The following is a 19,542-nucleotide window of genomic DNA, read 5'->3' as shown; positions in this document are numbered from 1 at the left end:
CAATGTCTGCTAAAACAGGAAGACATCCCTGAGGCAGGAATCCTTGGGTGGGAGTACATTGCCAGCTGTACTCCCACACAGGTAGCTGACAGGGTGAGCCTACAGGGTGTCATCCTGGACAGACAGATCATGAAGCAGCATGACCAGTGCATTCACTTGTTTGGAACTGCCCTCTCCCTCCAAGCTTCTCCTCACAATTCCCCTGGGTTCCCATCCCAGACAGTATACCTGTACTTCTCATTTTCCCCCAAGATACTATGTGCTGCTTGCTGCCTACCCCAGGGAGAGAAGTCTCAGGCCAGTTGAGGGAGGGTGAAAGAAAACCTGTAAAGACTTGGGGAACTGAGCCTTGCCTCAGAATTTTGACTCCTGACTTCAGAGATTCTCAATGAGAGAGAAGAGCAGATGTGCAGAAAGAACAAAACCTAAAATCTGTCCTACCTCTAGTCCCTCTGGATTCTACTTATTGGAATGGGGCTTGTCACCTACCCCTGAAAGTTTTGCCTGCTTGGAGAGGGCAACAGGAGGAAGAGAGTTTTCATCCATCATTTCATGTTGTGGCCAAAGTGGATTTTGCTTGCCTTTAGTGTTGGTGTTACATTTTCTGAACAGTTTAATTCTCCTCTGTTTTACTGGTGACACCACAGGCAGCATTTGACCCTGGGCCTACATCGGCTCCACTTAACCAGCTGAGAAGGAGCCAGGTGCCAGGACAAATGTCTAGGGCTGGTGTGGTTGTCCAAAGTTGTTTTCAGTGCTTGCTTTCTGTCCAGTTCAGGACTGTGGTGCCAGGGTTTGTCTTTCCCAGTGTACAGTTTCAGGTGTATTCTCAGCTCCCAGTCTGCCTTACTTGTTTGGTTCTGCCCTCTCTGTAAATCACACTGCTGCCACCCCTCTAAGCTGAACAGCAAGTAAGAACTACGCAAGCATTCCTTTCATGGACAAGTTCTCACATCTAAACATGGACTCTCTCCATCCGGTTTCAACACACACCTGATCACACAGAATAGGACTAACAGAGTCCCCCACTAGTGCTGTTTACTGCTGATTTCTCCTTGACTGGCAGACATATGAATAGAGCTTGTGTCTGGTCCTCCTATCCATGAGAAAGTCTGGGAAAGCAATCACACTTGAACCCTCCCATATGCTTCTGGTCCTAGACCCTCTTTAAAGCAAGGGCACACACATGCAGTTACAGCTACAGCTATGGTGGAAAGCCCACATGGTTGCACAATGACCACCTTATTCAGAGTGGCCAAAAGTTTTCTAAAGCAGGTCTTTAACAGCAGTAGGATTTATAGGATGCAGGGCAATTCCAATAGTAACAAGTGACTCAGCACGGTGCTTTCTTCCTCACCCAATCTTCACATCAGGCAGCCAGCCAGACTCCCGATTTTGATATGGGCCAATTCATTAAAACATTAAGCTTCCACTGGGAAGAAAAGCACTCAGCAAAGATTGCTGCTGTATCCTGCTCCACACTAGCAGCATGCTGGCATCTCCAAGCTTCTCAGTTTAATTTTTCTGCAGGTTTTTTTTCCGCCACGCACCTCCCAGTCTCTAAGGGGTTTTGGAGGAGGGAAACAATTGCAAATATTTTTATTTCTGTAGGCTCCAGAACAAAACCCCCTAACAACTGCAAAGCTTCAAGCAAGACATCCCTCCCTCTGGAAGGTGGAAGGGGCTTTGACAGGCAGCAAAGGCCCACACATTTGCCTGTCTTGATTGCCATGAGAATAGATGCTATTTGCGTTACATCAGCCCAGCTCAGATTGTCAAACCCCAGCCAGAGTTGCCAAGTGTGAAATATGTCCTATGATACACGTTCAGTAGCCCTGTCAGGCTCTCCCTCAGCCTAGCTGGATTCCAGCATGTACAAGATGTGCAACCTGTTAATGACTGCTGCTCACAGCCACCAGCATTGCTTCCAGTGCATGTCAGACCATTGGGCTTTCCCACCTCTTTTCAACCCACAGACCAACACTTGGAGCAGAAAGTGAGTGGCCCAATACTGGAACCAGCAGGACACCTACATCCTTCTCCTACATTACTTCCAAGCAGTAAGCTCCTACTTCAGCTTGTAACAGAAAAGTCTGATCTCAGCCATTAGCAACATAACCTTGCATTTTGTACTGTTGTATTTCATCCCGTTTCTCCTGTATTAGCCTTCAAAATTGCCTACCTCCTCGTATAGGATATCCCAGTCCTCCCCTGTATCGACAATGCCTCCAGTTTTGGATAAGCAGCCAATTTTATTAGCACATCCATTTTGGCATGCCAAGATCATTAATAAAACCTGGGCCCAGGACCAGCCTCTGGGAAACTCTTGTAATTTCTTATAATTTCTGTACTTATCTCCATCTTAACTAATAACTCACCATGCGGCACTGTAGCAAATGGATTACTGGAGTCCAAAGCAATCAGTTTGACTACATTTAGTGTGACCTCCAACCTGGCAGCAGGGTAGAGGAGACCTTAGTGTGGAAAAGCATCCAAAATTCATTTCAGAAGTGCCTGGGGCGCTCTAGAAACATCCATCCCAACCTACACAATATTCCATGGATGCTTAATGTCAACAGTCAGAATTTGCATTTTACTTCAAGTCAAAATTTGCTTGACATCATCTTGAAGCTACTAGGTCTTGTTACATCTTTGTCACTCCATCAAAGAACTCTTAATTCCTCTTCCCCAAGCAAAGCACAAGCAAACAGTGAGCAGCTCACCCTTACATCTCCTCAGAGCTACACAAAATGGCTCACAGGGCATCCAGCACCCCCAGCTGCCCCTTGGGTTTCCTGTTCCACACTTCATGTCTTGGGTGAGCTGCTAGCTGCCGTCCTCTGAGCTTGCAGTGCTCTCCCAGCCCAAGGCCCCCGAAAATGCAGGTAAGGGAAGGCTCCCTGCAGCTATGCCCAAGTGTTTCCAGATGCCTCCAGCTGCACTGTTGCCTGCTGTTGCTGGACACCACCGCTCCAAGGGGCCACATGCCACCGGGGCCCCACCTCCCCCAGAGCACAAAGATCTTGCTTTATGCAAGAGGACTTGCTCCCACAGAGAGTTCTGCCCACATCCCACCTTGCTCACAGCCTCGCAGGAGCTGTCCCTGCCCCACTTTTCCAACGCGCCGCCAATCCTGAGATTGGCTAGCTCCTTCGGCAGCGCTGCCAGTGCTGCGAGCGGCTGCCATGGGTCGGGAAGGCACAAAGCCGCTGGCTCAGGGGCTGCCCCTCTGCTGGCTCCCGGAGAAGGGCTGCGTGCTGGGAGCAGGGTCCAGGTGATGCCAAGAGAAGAGCTCTCGCTGGCCTCCGGGGCAGCAGGCACGGGCCCAGCCCGCGGCACTGAGGTCGGTGCGGCCGCAGTGAGGGCACGCCCCGGGACAGAGACCCGAATGGGCCCGGGTTACGAATTACAACCCCATGCACGGCCGGTGCTTTGTCTCCCGCCTGCGGTCCTGGCCCACTCCGAGGGCAGCGGATGCCCGACGCAGCCCCTTCACCGCAGCGAGGACTGCCGTGACCGGGCACTCCCCGGAGCTCTGGTTGCCACCTGCTTTCAGGGCCGAGGGGATCGCCCTGACCACTGCCGTCAGTCCCGCCGCAGCCCCCCGTCCGCAGCGCGGCTGCTGAACCCCGCCGCTCGGCCCGTCCCCCCCTCCCTCCCTCGGAAAGAAACCACATCAGGAAAGTATTCGGGGTATTTTTAGCGGCTTTTAATGCGATTTTGCAGCTGGAAGCGGGAGGGGCCTCCCCGCGCCGCCCGGACCACCGCGAAGGGCCCGCCCGCCGCCCCGAGCGTGCCGCCAGGGGGCTGTGCGGCTGCTGGAGCCATTAGCGCGGGGCTGGCGCGGCCGAAGGCCGGGCTTGGAGCTCCCTCCCCCGCCCGAGCCCCGTCCCGGGGACGTCATGGGAGGGAGGTATAAAATTTCAGCGTCGGGGCCGGGGAAACGGCAGTGTGCGCGGGCGGGCCGGTGTGGAGCGGTGTCGGTGTACGGACCAGGGCACGGCGGTCAGCGGAACCCACGGGCGCAGCGGACGGCCCGGCGGCAGCGCTCCCGGCTGGGCGAGAAGCGCGGCGGTGCCACGTTCCCGGGGGCCGGGCACCGGGCGATGTAGGGCGCGGGGCCCGGCGGGGGCATGAATGGTGCAGCGAGAGGGGCGGGCGCGGCGCTCCCCCCGCGGCGGCGGGGCGGCGCATGGGGAAGGAGCGCGGCGCGGCGAGGCACGGCGCCTGCCGCTTCTCCTTGCGGAGCGCTGCCAGCTCTTCCTGGAAGTCCTGAGTCGCGCACGGCGCAGTGAGTTCATGCACCTCCTCGCCAAGCCTCAGCCTGCGGGTTCTGGGGAGGCTGCCGCCAGCACACCGCCCGGTCCCCCGCGCCCTCTCGCCGCCGCTCGGGGGTCTCTCCCGGAGGCCCCCGCCGCCGCCCCCTCACACATGAAGATGTACGTGCAAAGGGCTCTGGTACTGCTCTCCCTGCTGAGCTTCGCTACCGTGAGCCTCTCGCTGTCGTCCTGCACCACCTTGGACCTGGACCACATCAAGAAGAAGAGGGTAGAGGCCATCCGAGGGCAGATCCTGAGCAAGCTGCGGCTCACCAGCCCGCCGGAGACCGTGGGGCCGGCCCATGTGCCCTACCAGATCCTGGCCCTCTATAACAGCACTCGGGAGCTGCTGGAGGAGATGGAGGAGGAGAAGGAAGAGAGCTGCTCTCAGGACAACACCGAGTCCGAATACTATGCCAAAGAGATTCATAAATTTGACATGATCCAGGGCCTCCCCGAGCACAGTAAGTGCGGGGCTCCCCCCGTGCCGGCCGGGGTGCCGCGCCCGCGGGGCAGACTGCCCGGGATCCCGGGCGCGGGGGAGGGGCGGCCAGCCGGGGCCGAGGGGCGCCGGGCCCCCGCGGAAGGGGCCGCTTCCCCGGCGGGGCGGAGGCGGGCGGGGGGCGCGTCTCCGCCTGGCCGCGCTCGGTACGGAGGTGAGCGGGAGCCGCGGGGCGGGGGGCGCTCCGACCGGCGGCGGGACGGCGCGGGGCTTGGCCGGCAGCGGGGACGGTGGGTGGCAGGGTCCGGGAGCGGCATCGGCTCAGGCCCCGGCCGGCAGCGGCGAGCCAAGCCCGTGCCTGGAGCCTTGACATCAGGACAAGGTGGGGAGGGGAAGCCGTGCGGGTGCCGGGGTGAATGCTGCGCACCGGGCTCGGAGACGGCGCAGGTCTGCTGTTCGGGTGACAGCAGGTAGACGGCCTCCTCCCTGCTGAAGCTCCAGCGCCTGCCGCAGAGATACAGGCAGCTGTCCGGTCCGTGCAGCACCCGCGCCGGCAGTAGAGAAGGTGGAGAGGTACTTGCTGAAGAGACTGCTGCTTGGAGGACACTGATGAAGGTGTTACTCAGATAATGTGAACGTTCAGAGAGCGAGCAGAAGACAACAGGGATGCTGAGCAGGTGTAAAGCAGACAGTGATGCTAAAGGGACCCCCAAGGGAACACAGGCGTTGAGGAAGCATGACAGATGTTGAGCAGGTGTGGAACAGATGATGAGCAGGCCCAGATGTGGACACTAAACAGATTCAGGTGCAGGAGCTGAGCAGATACAGAGACTGAGCACACATGAACTCAAAGCAGATTGCAGATGCTGAGCACATGTAGGCACAAGCAGTCATTCTGGTTTGTTTAGGATTCCTTAGAATTGGAAGATGCAGTCATACCACTATCCACGGTGTTCTCCTGTGATGTTGTGCGATCCTGGGGACAAGACTTGAAACGCCAGCAGTTTTGGGGAGGAGCTCTGACTTGGTGGAGGCAGTCTCAGAATGCAGTTACTCTGCCAGGTTTATGTTAATCTTGACATATGATGAGCTGGAATAAGCTACAATGTGGTAATGCAACAAATTTTACTTAATCTCTAGCAGACTGCATTCCATATGGTTATATGATTAGCTCTTAGCTCAGGAGACACCGACATTCAAGGAACAGAAAGGGCAAAGGTTACCTGTATTTCAGCATTTTTGACCTACTGAAGTGTCATTTGTGAAACTATAAACATATATTATGGGAAAACCAGGTGTCTGCAAAATAGTACAGCCACACTATGCACTAGCATTTTTGGGGGGGAGGAAGTGGGGAAAACACAAAGCACAACAGTGGCAAATGAAGTGCATTGGCTAAAATTGAGGGAAAAGTGGAATGAAGAAACAGTGCATGAAAAGGAGTGATGAGTAGGGATTGTGGCTTTGGGAAAATTCCTGTGGAAACGAATGATCCTGTCCCATCTGCCCATAGGACACTGAGTTCAAAAGACCAAGCAGTGCTGAGATTAAATTTCTGGGAGTGGGCAGTGTAGATGCCACCACCCTGAGAAAAAGGGAACTTTGTAATTTGGTCACACTGGGGGAGACTAGCTCCAGACAGATTGTGGTGGCAAGAGACACGCTCTTTTTGAAACCTGGGGAGTTTCATCGCTTACACCATGGCTGAATTTGGCCCCACATCTTCAGAAGTGGCTGGTGTTCAACTTTCCCATGACTCTGTCACTGTGCCAGGTGGTGATCTAAGAGCATGCTCTGAGCCAAAGCCAGTCTCCTGGGGGGGTGGGGGGGGAAAGGGGAGGACTACTCCATTGAAGGAACTGCAGTGATGATACAGACAAGTCTGAAATGTGTGCACACTCACACAAACTGTTCTAGCTCCAGACTATTAGTCAAGTGTCATACTGGCTCAGAGAACTCATCCTTTTCAAAGATGCAAAGCCCAAAAGTGAGGAGAGCTGAGGAGCAAAAATAGCAGGCGAGAGAGCCAAGTTCTCCATTCCTTCTCTGAGCTGCTTGGTGACTCATGGAATAGTCTTTTCCCCTGTGCCTCTCAGGTACACTGCCTGAATTAAAAGGGATTTTCTTTCAGAGAATAACTTACTTTTGACCAGCCTTCACTTCAGGGATCTCGTAAAACTCATGTGATCAGACCTGACTTGGTTATGTTCAAGCTTGGAAAGCACCTGCAACAGTCCTGCAAATAGCTTTTTGCTTACCTTCCTGAAGGAAAAACAGATGCTGTTTTCCAAGGCAGATTGAGAGACAAGGCAATTAAAGTCACGGGTCACTAGGGCCAAGCATCTATTCCCTCCAAACCTGCCACCTGCAGAGCTGCAGATGGATCAACTTTTTTCTCTAAAGTTACGCAGCTTTGGCATGAAACACCTTGGTGATTCAGGGGTATAACACAGTGTGAGGCAATACCTGCTCACAGCCAGCCTACCCTTCTCATCAAACTCAAACTGCACAGCCATCAGCCTTCCTGGGGCTTGCCAGAAACAACAGCTGTTTCTGCTGGATCCAGCAGCACGTGGTGAGCCTGCACCTCACGTAAAGCAGTGGTAGGAAGGTGGAAGCTCCCAAAAGAACCTGCTCTGTGTATCACATTATTCGCACAGAGGCTACTGGTCTCATCACTGGTGCAGTGAACAGCTCCACAGCAATAGCTGGGTCCAGTTGTGAGGCTGTGTCATACCACACATAGCCTGGCATGGGTGCACAGGGTGTCACAGATTCCTGCTCTCCAGGCTTGGTTACTGACACTGAGAGTTGTGGACTGGGAGAGCTTGCAGGAATATTCCCTCCAGGCTTTGTTCTGTGCTGGTGGTGAACAGCTCTGGATTCCAGTGTGATTAACACACCTCAGCTGGGTCTGGACCAAATTCCCTGAAAAATCCCCTTGCTCCCTTTGACTGTGACCTTGTGCAAAAAAGTTTTTTTGCCCCAAAGCTGTCAAGTTTCCTGGGAGTGAGACCTCTATCCTGAACCCCATGCTATGAGAAACAGGCTCTAGTCTCCCAGGGCTTGGAGTGAAACACAGAACACAGTTCCATTTCTGCATCACAGAGGTCTTGTTCCCAGGGTACAAAAGGAACATGACACTTTTAGGGAAGGGAAAAGAGCTATTACTGTTTTCACTGGGAATGTCTCCCAAGACCAGCACCTTGATGGTGAAGTAGGTAGAAAGCAATGTGGCTTTCTTTGCTTCACAGCAGGTGAATTACAATAGATGTAATGTCTTATCACCATGGCTGTATAATTTGGCCAAAAACATTAAGGAGATGATAACACATTAGGTGTCTTTCATCAGCTCTGTGCTGTAGGACTGTATTTGCAGCATCTAAATAGATTGTCAGATAAAGCACTACTGTTGGAAACATACTGAGCTGGACTGACCAGTGGTCTGATGCAAAAAGGCATTTCTAATGATAATTGGGACACCCCTTAGGGCCAGGCAGTCAGGTCTGAAATGAAAGGACAGGCTGTTAACAGCACTATTAATAGGGCTAGATGTGCAAAGCAGCTCAAGGGGCTATTGAAACACAGTATCTGCCAAGGTCTAGGACACAGAACAGTAATCAGTGTTAGACTTCAGCTAGGAAGATGTCTTTGGGCACTTAATGAGAACTTGGGCTTTTACTGGACTTTTCTGCAGCATCAAACCTTGAATTGGTCACAGGGGTGGAGTCCCCACAGTAGGAGTTTGTGTGCAGCTGGGGGTACTCTGTGTTGCAGGGTTTTTGGGCTGGGCAGGCCAGCTTGTGCCTGCAGTGGGATCTGGTCTCCTGGGATTTGTGAACAGCCACCTCAGTAACAGCTAGAGACTTTCCTGTATGGGAATGCTGTTCTGTTCAGCAGTACTAATGACAAAACCTCCTCTAATTAAAGCCCAATGTCAGCATCTAGTCATTAGCTTATTGAGTAAAAATTCAGCACCCTAAAAACACATCCTTGAAAACTGGCAGGGTCCTGCTTGCTGAATTTGTGTGTAGCACAAGAGGAAGACCTTAATCTCCATTGATATGAGTGTACATCAGTGTTGCTGAAATCAGAATTTGGCATGGGAGGTGAACCTCTGCACTCAGGTGCTGTTTCACACTATCCCATTTTCAGAAGCTGTTTCTCAGGGGAGATAGTGATGGTGGGATCAAAAGAGGGGCCTGCAGGACTTCAGGAATGTAACTTGAAGGTTGTTCCAGATAGGGCTTCCAGCCTATTTGTCAAAGGCTGGAACCATGTCTGGGAACAGGTGATAGTTTTTGTTTCTTTCTGTTCGTTTGTTTAGAAGCAACTTAAATATCAGCAGATATAACAACCTGCTGCTGCACTGGACAACAGTCAGAGGTCATCTGAGAGGCTCTGCAGGGCTGCAAACAAACCTGCATGTGGACATAGAGCAGGAACCACTGTGTCTTGTCTGCAGGAAGCCTTCATGATGCTAGAGCCTTGAAGGCTAACAAGGTCAATAGGAGAGAAATGACAGCAACAAAAAAAGACTTCCATGAGACCAAAATGATCCCTTTGAAGAGAGTGTTACTTGCTCTTGAGGACTCTGTTTTGGACTTTAAAGGTTTTACCTCCTCTCTTTTGAGGCATCTGTGACATGGGTTTTTCTGTCCAGCAGGCATACATGGAAGCAGAAAATTGCTGTATTATTTCCTGCTCATGTGTGTGGTCTCCACAGGCCCAGTACTATTAATGAATTTCTTCTACAGTTCACGAGTGAGAACCAATTTTAAACCTCAGTTCTTTCAGTATGCATTGGATAATCACTGCCCTAAAGAGTCTTTGACACCTCATGCTTTGTGTTTTTTGACACTGGGTGGCTTCCATTCTAGGAGGCAATGTCAAGATATGTAAAACTAAGATTCAGCAGCAATGGGATCACTTTGTATGTAGCTTCATGTCTCCATCATGAGCAGAGTAACGGCATCCTAGCTGTTCGGAATAGGCCCCACTAACTGCAAGTGAGATTGTCCCATTGCCTGGGCTGGGATTGTCATTTTGGATGCAGCCAGCTCATGAGTATTAGCAACGTTTGATGAGCAGAGTTAGAAGACATAATAATAAACATACTGTGGTTGATCTCTACTGATTCTTTCTCTAGTGGCATCGAAATAATGATGGCAGTAGTGGGAATGTTTGCAAAATGTTGCAATGTAGACCAAATTTGAGTGAATTCATTCTGTGTTATCTTGAGCTAGATAGCCGTGCTTCACAGGTGGCAAGACGTTTGAATGACAAGTCTCTACTGGAAAGCTCTTTCTCAATATTTATTTGAGATCCTGCCCCTCAGAGATGTGATTCTCAGTGTTTCTCTATTTTTTTCTCCTAGATGAGTTGGGCATTTGTCCAAAAGGTGTCACCTCCAATGTGTTCCGCTTTAATGTGTCATCAGCAGAGAAGAACAGCACCAACCTATTCCGGGCTGAGTTTCGGGTGCTGCGTGTGCCCAACCCAAGCTCCAAACGCAGTGAGCAGCGCATTGAGCTCTTCCAGGTGAGTATTCTTATCACCTTCCCCAGTGTCTGAGCCCAGAATAGCTTGACTCCTTAATGGTTGTCTCAACTGATATGTGCAGACCCACAGAAGAGAGAAGAAAGTGCATGCTGTAACCCAGGCTTCTTCCACCATAGGCAGTGATACAGTCACCTTCCTTTCCTTTTACAGTGTGGTGCTGCCCTTTTCCCACTTGGAAGGGGAGCCCCTCATCACTGGAGCAGCTCTGACCCTTCTGTCACATGATGTGTAGGACCCTTGGCAGTCTTATCCCTTTCACTGTTGCAGCACAGTTGGTGCTAATTTAATGGATAGAACTCTGTCTTGTCACTGATTTACTAGAAAAACAGTGCTTGCATTAAATGTTCCCTTCAGCAATAGCTCCCCAGAAGCACAATTCAGGCCACCTGTTCATCCAGATACTTACTGGGAGGTTTTTTTTGAACCTAGGGACTGACAGAGTAAGGTATGGTTCAGGCTTGGAAGTGGTAACAGGCTGAGCTGGACCACCTAATGATACAGCTTAGCATCCAGGCAGCACACTCCCACAGGCTCATGTCTGCCCACTTTTCCATAAGAGTGCAGATAAAATTGTCTTTGGGTGGAATCCAGCATCAAAGGTCAGAGCAATTCTCCACCAGATGACATGACTGACAAGGAAGTGTTCTCAGAGCTTCTCCATAGGTTCAGTGGTCTGTGGAGTCAGCCTGGGGTCTGCAGGAAGGAACCCCTTGAATGTGCTGTGGTTGTTTGTCTGGAAGTGGAAAGAGATGTCAGAGCAGAGGCAGAGGTCTCCAAACCTGAACAGTCTTGGTGTGTTTTGACAAAAGTTGAAGAGTGTAGGACACCTGAAAAAGCCACCGTGAGAACTCAATAAATTGGCTTCCTGGGCTGGTGACTTGTGGCCAGATACTGCATTTACCACTGGTGGGTCTGCTCTGAAATCCAGATCCATGTTCCACAGCTGTATACAAAAACAAACCCATCCATTAAATGAATTGCCATGTGCTTCTGCCTCTATATGTGTGTCCCTAAACAATTCCAAACTGAAAGAGGTGGGCTGCTTAGGACACAGAAATAAGCACTGTGTAGAATCTCTAGAGTTCAAGCTGGTTGTGAAGCATGTCATCCTCACCTGATCCAGGGTATTCCTGGCAACTCACTTGCCAAGATCAACTTTCTAAATTAGTTTTTAGCAAGCTGTGGGAGGAAAAAAGACTAAAGGCTATCCCTTCCTTCTGCATGGCACTGGCTGATTTTTTCTACCACTCCTTCTGACACAGATCCTTCGGCCAGATGAGCACATAGCGAAGCAGCGGTACCTCAGTGGCAGGAATGTGCAGACACGGGGCTCTCCTGAGTGGCTGTCCTTCGATGTCACCGAGACCGTGCGTGAGTGGCTTCTGCACAGAGGTAGGGATCTGAGCTGGACTGTGTGTCAAGACATCCACAGAAATGGGGATCAATGTTCACAGAATATCCTTCTGCTCCCCTTGTTGCAGGAGCTTGGTTCACAGAGAGGACAAGTTCTTTCAGTCTGAGAACAAGCTTTCCTCCAGAGAGCTTCCTCAATGTGTGACATTTGCTATATTCCTGGCTCTTTCCTGGAGGCCCCACCATGTAGCTCTGTGGACTGAGTCAGAATGATGATCCATTCCCTGCAGGAAATTCTTGACAATTAAGCCCAGAGGGGACCCCTTTGCTTGTCTAAATTATCATAGAAAATGACAAATGCTTTGCTTAAATTTTCATGTGAATTAAAGCAAATGTAGTATAGGAGAAAGCAGCAAGGATCCTGGTTTATTGAGCTGTGTACAGCTTGTCAGGTATAAAGGTGAGGAAATACCAGAGGCTGACACACCTAGCCAGCTGAGGCTTTAACACTGCAGAGAACATACCTCTGCCACTGCTGGACAGCCCAATAGATAGTTACAGGGCAGTTCCCAGCAAGGACACTGACCCCATTCACAGCTGGAGCATAAGGCATCGTCACTCACAGCTGGATTGGCCTCACAGATAGAAGCTAGGTGCCACTGAAGACTGGAATGCAGGTACTGGCAAGAGCTGCTCCCTGGAAGGCTAAGTGGTGAGCTTGCAGATTCCTCCTATTTCAAGCAACCTAAGTTGTGTCCTGATGGCTGAAGCTCAGAGCTGGAACTGCAGCAAGCTCTGGGCAGGCACACTAGCTGACAAGACATCACAGAGTATATATAGTGCTGAGGGAAAAAGGTGCTAGGCACCTTGTCAATGCCCCAGGAAGCCAGATGTTTTAATTCATGGCACAACATAAAAAAGGAGCTTTCATAAGAGTCTTATGTTCCTGTAGTCAGGCCCACACAGCACGACTGGTACAGGAAGTTATTATGAAAGTAGATTTGCCTCTGGAAAGTCTGTGTGACTTAGACTGCTAGCAGTTCAATAAAACAGAAGGTTGCAGCTGCTGAGAAGAATGCTTCCAGTAAAATTACTTGTCCATATCCAACTTGCTTATTTTCAGATTTCTCCTTCAGACACTAAGCAGAAGCCAGATAATAGGTACTGAGGATTGCAAAACTGATTTAAGATACCAAAAGCCAGCTCTCCAAAATACTTGTTTTCCAAGGGAAGCTCCTTGAAGCTCACAAATGTTTTTGGATGCTGAATAGCCTAAAAAAAGTAACAAGAAGCACTCTTCTTACCTCTCCAGAAAGTCCCTTTAGCAAGAGCAAGGCTTTTGGCAAAAGTGAAGCTAGGGGATTTTTCTTCCTGTTCTTCCCAAGGCAGCATCTGTTCCTCAACTCTGATAACACTTCTGACTTTGAGACCAACCCATTGTCTAGGAGTTAGCACAGCTGTGTAAAACTTCCTTATGCCAGGAGCTGTCCCAGCTGAGAAAGACTGTTTCTCACAGAGCCATCTTCTTTGCAGAGTCCAACCTTGGCCTGGAAATTAGCATACACTGTCCTTGCCACACTTTTCAGCCCAACGGGGACATCTTGGAGAATTTGCATGAAGTCCTGGAGATCAAGTTCAAAGGTGATAAAGAGCTGGGTTGGGGGAGGCTGTTGGGGGAGGGAAAGCCTCAAGCATATAAAGAAAAAAATGACGTCTTGCTTTGTGTATTCAAGCACTTCACATTGTGTAACATTTGTCTTAAAACATACACATCTAGGTTTGTGTGTTCACTATATGGGTATATCCACTATATACATAGGTTACAAAATTAAGTAAGGGCAGGCTGGGTGGGTTTGCATGAGAGAAAGGAGTAATTTTATATTTCAGTGTCTCTCTGGGAAGTTCAACTTGATGCCTTCTCAGATTTCCACAGAGGTTCTACTTTCCAGTCAGAGTGACTGAAACACAAGGAAGTTAGGCATCCTCTGTGAGGTGCCTCAGAGAGTCAGTGGCTTGGCTGGCCTGAGAACTAGGAACCTCCTGGCTTGCAGCCCTGGGCAGCAGCCACTGGCCCCCACAGGCTCCATTTCTGAGGCTGTTCTGCAGAGTGCCAATTATCTGACATCTTCTTTAAACCATTCATCTTCCTGCCTATCCTGGGACTCAAGCCAGGAGTGAGTGGGATGGATTAATGGCCCCACCAGCAGTTTGCAAATGGTAAAACAGGTGGCCCATAAGCCTCTATTTCAGGCCTGCAACAGTCAAAATTACCAGAAATAAAGGGGTCTCTGTAAGGGAAGAAGTAAGTAGACATGGTGCCTGAACATGGTTCAAGAGCAAGCATGAGAGTGTTAAATTGAAAGGTCTTCTTGCATTCTCCACTTCCACACTGATTTCTTTGTGGATCCTCTTTTTCTGAAGGCATTGACAGTGAGGATGACTATGGCCGTGGGGACTTGGGACGCCTGAAGAAGCAGAAGGACTTGCATAATCCCCACCTCATCTTGATGATGTTACCCCCACATCGACTGGAGAGCCCCGTGTTGGGAAGCCAAAGAAAGAAACGGGCCCTGGATACCAACTACTGTTTCCGGTGAGTGAGGAGCCTGCTGGGATCCTACGCCTGAGGTGGGCAGGCCTGGCAAGACTCCGTGCCACCAGACAAGGCAGAGCCCTCCAAGGGGGTTGTGGGTCACCGTGGCGTCAGCAGGGCCGCTGGCCAGCTCAGCAGAGTTGCTGTGTGCTTCTGCCAGAGCCACCGGTTCAAAGAGACCCGCAATCACCTTCCAGGAACACAGGCTGGGACCCGCACAGCCCCGTGCCAGTTGCTGGAGCAGCTGGGTGCTGCCTGGCAGGGGCCCTGGGAAAGCGGCCTGCCAGCAGCACGAGCAGTGCCCGGCTGCTGAGCTGCCGCCGCTGCCTGGCTGTGCTGCTCCTGGAGCTGGGCACACGCAGCCACCAGGTCCCACCAGCACTGCTGGTACGAGTCCTTCTCAGGAAGCTGCATCTCGCAGTTGCATATAAGGCCCCCCTTTGGATCCACCGTGTTTCACTACTGTGTTTCAGGAACCTGGAGGAGAACTGCTGCGTGCGTCCTTTGTACATTGACTTCCGACAGGACCTCGGCTGGAAATGGGTCCACGAGCCTAAGGGCTACTTTGCAAACTTTTGTTCAGGCCCTTGTCCGTACCTTCGCAGCGCAGACACCACTCACAGCACGGTATGTCCAGGATATCATCCCGCCAGGGCTTGTGGCTGTGACTGCCCCTTCCTCCCTAAGTCTGATCAATATCCAGCCTCTTCAAAGCAGCCTAAGCAGTTCAGATCAATATTTGTGAAAAACATTCCAAGGAAACTGCAGAAAAAAGCCTGGGTGGTTCAGCAGGGAAAATGTGCTTGGAGTCAGTACTGAGTCTGCTTTCAGGCAAATCTTGAGGAGGAAGATGCTGTTGTCTCTTAGACAAGATATGAAACAGCAGGACTGATGGTTTTAGGGTACTTACTTGGCAGTGGCCATAGCATTAACTGAATTGTTCACATCCAACATCAGTTGGATCAGTAATTATTTTCTTCCTAAATTTCTCCTGCAGTTTGCACTGGACAGAGGATTTTTCTAGACTCTGTGCCAGGTTGTCATGAAAAACTGTTGTGCAATGGCATGTGCCTGCCATCTGCTCCTAAAGGGACAGCTACAGCTCAAAAGTGCAGGGAAATCCACATCCATTTCCAGAAGTGAACACAGCCACTCAGATCTCCTTTTTCACAGGTATCCTTTCCAGCTGCATAAATCCTACCTGACCCACAGCAGGGAGGAAGCTACTAGGCAGTGAGATTTTTGAATGAAAACTTGGCAGAAAGCAAAAGTCTTCAGGTAACTTAGGCACAGCCTCTGGTCAGCCTTTGGGAAGAACACAGTCTGAGCCTGGCTAGAGCAGAAAAAAATAAAAGTAATAGAATAACACAGGCATGGGAGAAGTATCAAGAGAAAAAGACAGATTAAGGATCAGACAGTCCACTGCTGAAGCAGAAAAAGTCAGGAAAATCCTGTGCTTCTGCTCACAAAAGTCAAAAGGCAGCAATCCAGATAATGCAACAGCTCACTAGCAAATTAACTTCCGTCTTCATTAAAAAAGTTACTGGAAAAAGCAGATTCAGCTGAAGAACAAATAACTAGGTAAGGATGATATTTCAGAAAATATGCTAACATTTTCTTGACAGTCTGCATAGCAGTAAGGTTCAATGAATCTCAAGGACTAATATCAGTGGGAACAGCTGATCTGTGGGAATGAAGAAGTGAACAGATGCTGGGCAGTAACCACAAGACAAAGCAAAGGAATTAACAGCTTTGAAAGGGTAATGGGCATGTAGCTTTACCATCTGGTTGTCCTGAGAAGCTCTCCAGAAGGTAGCTGGACTGAATCAGTGTGATAGAAAGGAGACTTCAGAATGACTCCTAATGATCTTAAACAAGAAAGGAAATGAGCAAGCGTTAAGGTCAGTGAAGTGATCAAAGAAAACTTTAGAACAATATAGCTGCTGACAGCTTGCCAGCACCACTTAGGAAAGACATGATGAAAAGAAAACTTCTCACCAGTCTGTTTAACTTGTGGTTGAGTAGTGGCCCAGAGCACATGATACCCTGTGGTACAGCCAGGGATACTTTGCTTAGGATCTCAGAGAGTTTCTACCACAACAACAGTGATTACATGGGTCTGGATGATAGAACAGGATGTATCCTTAGCACCTCTCATCCCCAAAGACTGTAAAGTAGTTAAAATACAATGTGCCAGACCCTGATGTGTGTCGAGATAAGCACTGAAGAGACCACACTAGTGCAGGTGAGATCATGGTCACTGCTGAGAAGTGGTCACCCCTGGCAAGAAATGTGGCAACTGTTCTGTAGTGGTTACATGGCTGTAATGTATAGTCATCTGTGGGCTGGGGCCAGCTGGGAGGAGGAATCCAGTGGGGTCCCACAGGACACTGTCCTGGCTCCAGTATTACAGTGTAATGACTTGGAGGATGGACCAGAGGGAGAAGGCACCAGACAAAGCTGGGAGGGAATTGTGGATACTTGAGAGGACTGGCATCCATCCAGTGCTATCTGGAAATGTTGGTTGAAATAAGCAGCACTGATATTCTTTCTTCTGGTTTCTTTAATAGAATCCAAGACAGCATGGCCCCAGGCTGGTTACACCCAACCTTGTTAAAAGCAAAAATTGTGACACATTGCTGTACCAAATTAGAGATGAAAGGAGACAACTACTTGCACTCCTTCAACCCTTAGGCATCAGTCACAGAGAGTATTACAATTAGGGAAAAAAAAACCCCAAAAAACTCTTAAGAGTCAGGCCAGGGCAGGTGAGGCCATTTAGAAGCAGGCCATGATCAGGAAGTGACAGGGGAGTATTACTCATCTCAGGGAAATACCCTCTGATGAATCTAGTGCAAACACCTAGAGACTTGTTGACTTGGCAGCCCCTTCCTGTCCTCAACCAACTCAAATGTATTCCTGACCTTGTCACAACATTTACTTTGTTCCTGCAGGTGCTGGGTTTATATAACACGCTGAACCCTGAGGCATCTGCTTCGCCCTGCTGTGTTCCCCAGGACCTGGAGCCACTCACTATCTTGTACTACGTCGGGAGGACCCCCAAAGTGGAGCAACTCTCCAACATGGTGGTGAAATCCTGCAAGTGCAGCTGAAAGGCCCCGTGGCCCACCCAAAGCCAAGGAAAAAACTGTCAGCACCCACTCTCCTGCTCCCAGGCTAACACAAAGAGAACTGGGGGTCAGAGACTACGCATGCTGAAGGCCAAGTGCCAAACCTTGAGAGTCTGGCAGCCCTCCGGGATTTCTTCTGGAACACTCCTTGGTCGTCTTGGCAGTGTAATGTTCCTTCTAGGAAGTACTTTGGTGACACAAAGGCCACACTCTCCAAAATGGCTGGACAGTTGGTGCGGAAGAAAAGGATAATGTGGAAGAACTGCAGTGTATTTGAATGTTGGGTAGCTGAGATGGGAAAGCAAGAGAATGAGAAAGCAGGTGAAAGGGAGAATGGAGAAGGGGAGATGTTTTCTATTCTTGCTTTAGCTATCTTAAGACCTCAGCCCTCCTCATTAGCCTGAAGTATTAAAGGTTTTCCCTGTAGGAGGAATTTTTGAAGGTTTCCTTAGAGAAGGAAAATTCACCAAGCAGGGAAGCTGCTAAGAGAAGTGCTCAGAGATACACTTAAGACTTTTGTTCCTCAGAGCTGTGCTTCAGGAGTCCTGCAACTGAAACTGTGTCTGCCAAAACCTCTAAGTTCAGTTGACAGATCCTGGCTATTGGGTTCCAAATTCAAACTGCAAGGCTCCCAGTCAGCCTACCAACAGTGGGCAAATACAAGGAAAGAGGGTGCAGAGTCCATTTTCAGAGGGACTGAAGTCTCCATTCAGCTCTTTTACCTTCCTGGAGTTTCTAAGATATGATTTCAGGGTCAAAGCAGGAGCATCTGTGGGTACCTGAATACTGGGCCTATTCATTTGTGATCTGATACACCCTGAGGACCTCTTGTCTGTTGTGGTTTGTGAGGTGCTTTGGGGTGTTCTGCACCTGTTCTGCATGATGACCTGAACTTGGTCTCACCTGCCAAGACTTAAAAAATAGTAATCTCAAAACCTTTGTAAAAAATAAATATTTGGGGGGTGGGGGGAGATGCTAATTTTTTCACAAGCAAGTTTTTTGTTGGAGGGTTAGATGATTTGCTGGTTTTAAACTGCTACTGCTGTGGCATACTCAGTCTAAAATTCTTACCCTTTCCAAAATGTTTCTTCAAAAGAACAGATAGCATTTAGGTCAGCAAGAAAATTCCAAAATGGAACTTTCTTATTACCCTTAAACTGTACCTGGTGTAAATGTGCCCTGTTCCAACCTAGTCCTTCAGACATGTACATCACCACTGGCATCTGCTTTTGATAGATTCATATAAAGCTCCCCTCAAACATAAAACACTTTCAACAATACTGTTTAAGTATCCAAGGCAATGCAGTTGCCACAGCTGACAAATGTCATATGTCCATTTGAAGATATATATGGTCTGCCAATACAGACCTGGTAAACTACATCCAGGTAAATAACACACCCTTCCTCTCATGTACTGATTTCATGTTCATAAAAAAGATTACAGATGCTGCCTGGGCAAGAAATCAATGCAGTCCTTTAAATGGGCTTTTGCAGCCTTAGATACTCCCAGAGGTAAAAATCTCTGGTGCTGAATGCCACATGAGATTCAGAGGCTGTCTCTGACTTGCCAAAACACAGCTACTTAAAAGTTCTGTTCTAGAGACCACAGAGGTTCCTCCCTGTCTCCTCCCAATTCCTAGTCCCCAGCAACTGAATGTAAAATGACACCTAGCTGGTTTATCACCTGTGGCCAGGGCTCTCCCACGGTCAGCTCAGAACTCAGCTCTTCCACCAAGCCCTTCACAACAGTGGCTGCTTCCATATACCTCATGTGAGGCTGCCAAACCATGTAAACTCAAATGTCTTAATAAACCATAAACAGCCCTTCCTGAACCATCACCAATCGGATAGAGGTTAGCAAGGGTGGGTCAGTGGAGGCAGCCTGCCAACCTGTATGCCATTTTGGCCAGGGCACACACACCCTGATAGAGGCACTCCCCAGTGCTTTTTCCTTTTCATCTCTGGGGCTCCCTGACATGTGTGATTGGTGTGATGATGAAAGCTCTGATCAGTTCTGCAGCACTAGAGTATTGCTGTGCCCTGTGCACCTCTCCATGCCCAGGCTTCCCTGCCACCTGCCCAGGGAGGGAGCAAATAAATGCATTATGACTACACCACCGTGCTGATCAACAGGCCAGAAAT

General features: G+C 49.6%; 1 protein-coding gene across 1 annotated transcript; it reads left to right on the top strand.

Annotated features, from left to right (window-relative positions):
* Positions 1-3,808: 3,808 nt before the first annotated feature.
* TGFB3 (transforming growth factor beta 3) lies at positions 3,809-19,517 on the top strand. The gene is made up of 7 exons (XM_041398361.1): positions 3,809-4,783; positions 10,139-10,302; positions 11,586-11,715; positions 13,210-13,317; positions 14,098-14,269; positions 14,743-14,896; positions 17,224-19,517. The coding sequence occupies exons 1-7, from the start codon at positions 4,138-4,140 to the stop codon at positions 17,380-17,382; spliced, it is 1,533 nt and encodes a 510-aa protein (XP_041254295.1). The 5' UTR covers positions 3,809-4,137; the 3' UTR covers positions 17,383-19,517.
* Positions 19,518-19,542: the final 25 nt, after the last annotated feature.

The sequence above is a fragment of the Onychostruthus taczanowskii genome, unplaced genomic scaffold (genome assembly GCF_017590055.1).
Source record: "Onychostruthus taczanowskii isolate IOZ18803 unplaced genomic scaffold, ASM1759005v1 scaffold1, whole genome shotgun sequence".
NCBI lineage: Eukaryota > Metazoa > Chordata > Aves > Passeriformes > Passeridae > Onychostruthus > Onychostruthus taczanowskii.
The sequence above is the reverse complement of the archived record's forward strand: the minus strand, read 5'-3'. Positions and strand labels throughout refer to the sequence as shown.

Excerpts from the sequence above, each read along its gene's own strand:
- TGFB3 (XM_041398361.1), top strand. The coding sequence starts at position 4,138 with ATGGTGCAGCGAGAGGGGCGGGCGCGGCGCTCCCCCCGCGGCGGCGGG. Across the intron at positions 14,270-14,742 it reads GATACCAACTACTGTTTCCG|GAACCTGGAGGAGAACTGCT; the intron begins GTGAGTGAGGAG and ends ACTGTGTTTCAG. Across the intron at positions 14,897-17,223 it reads CAGACACCACTCACAGCACG|GTGCTGGGTTTATATAACAC; the intron begins GTATGTCCAGGA and ends TTGTTCCTGCAG.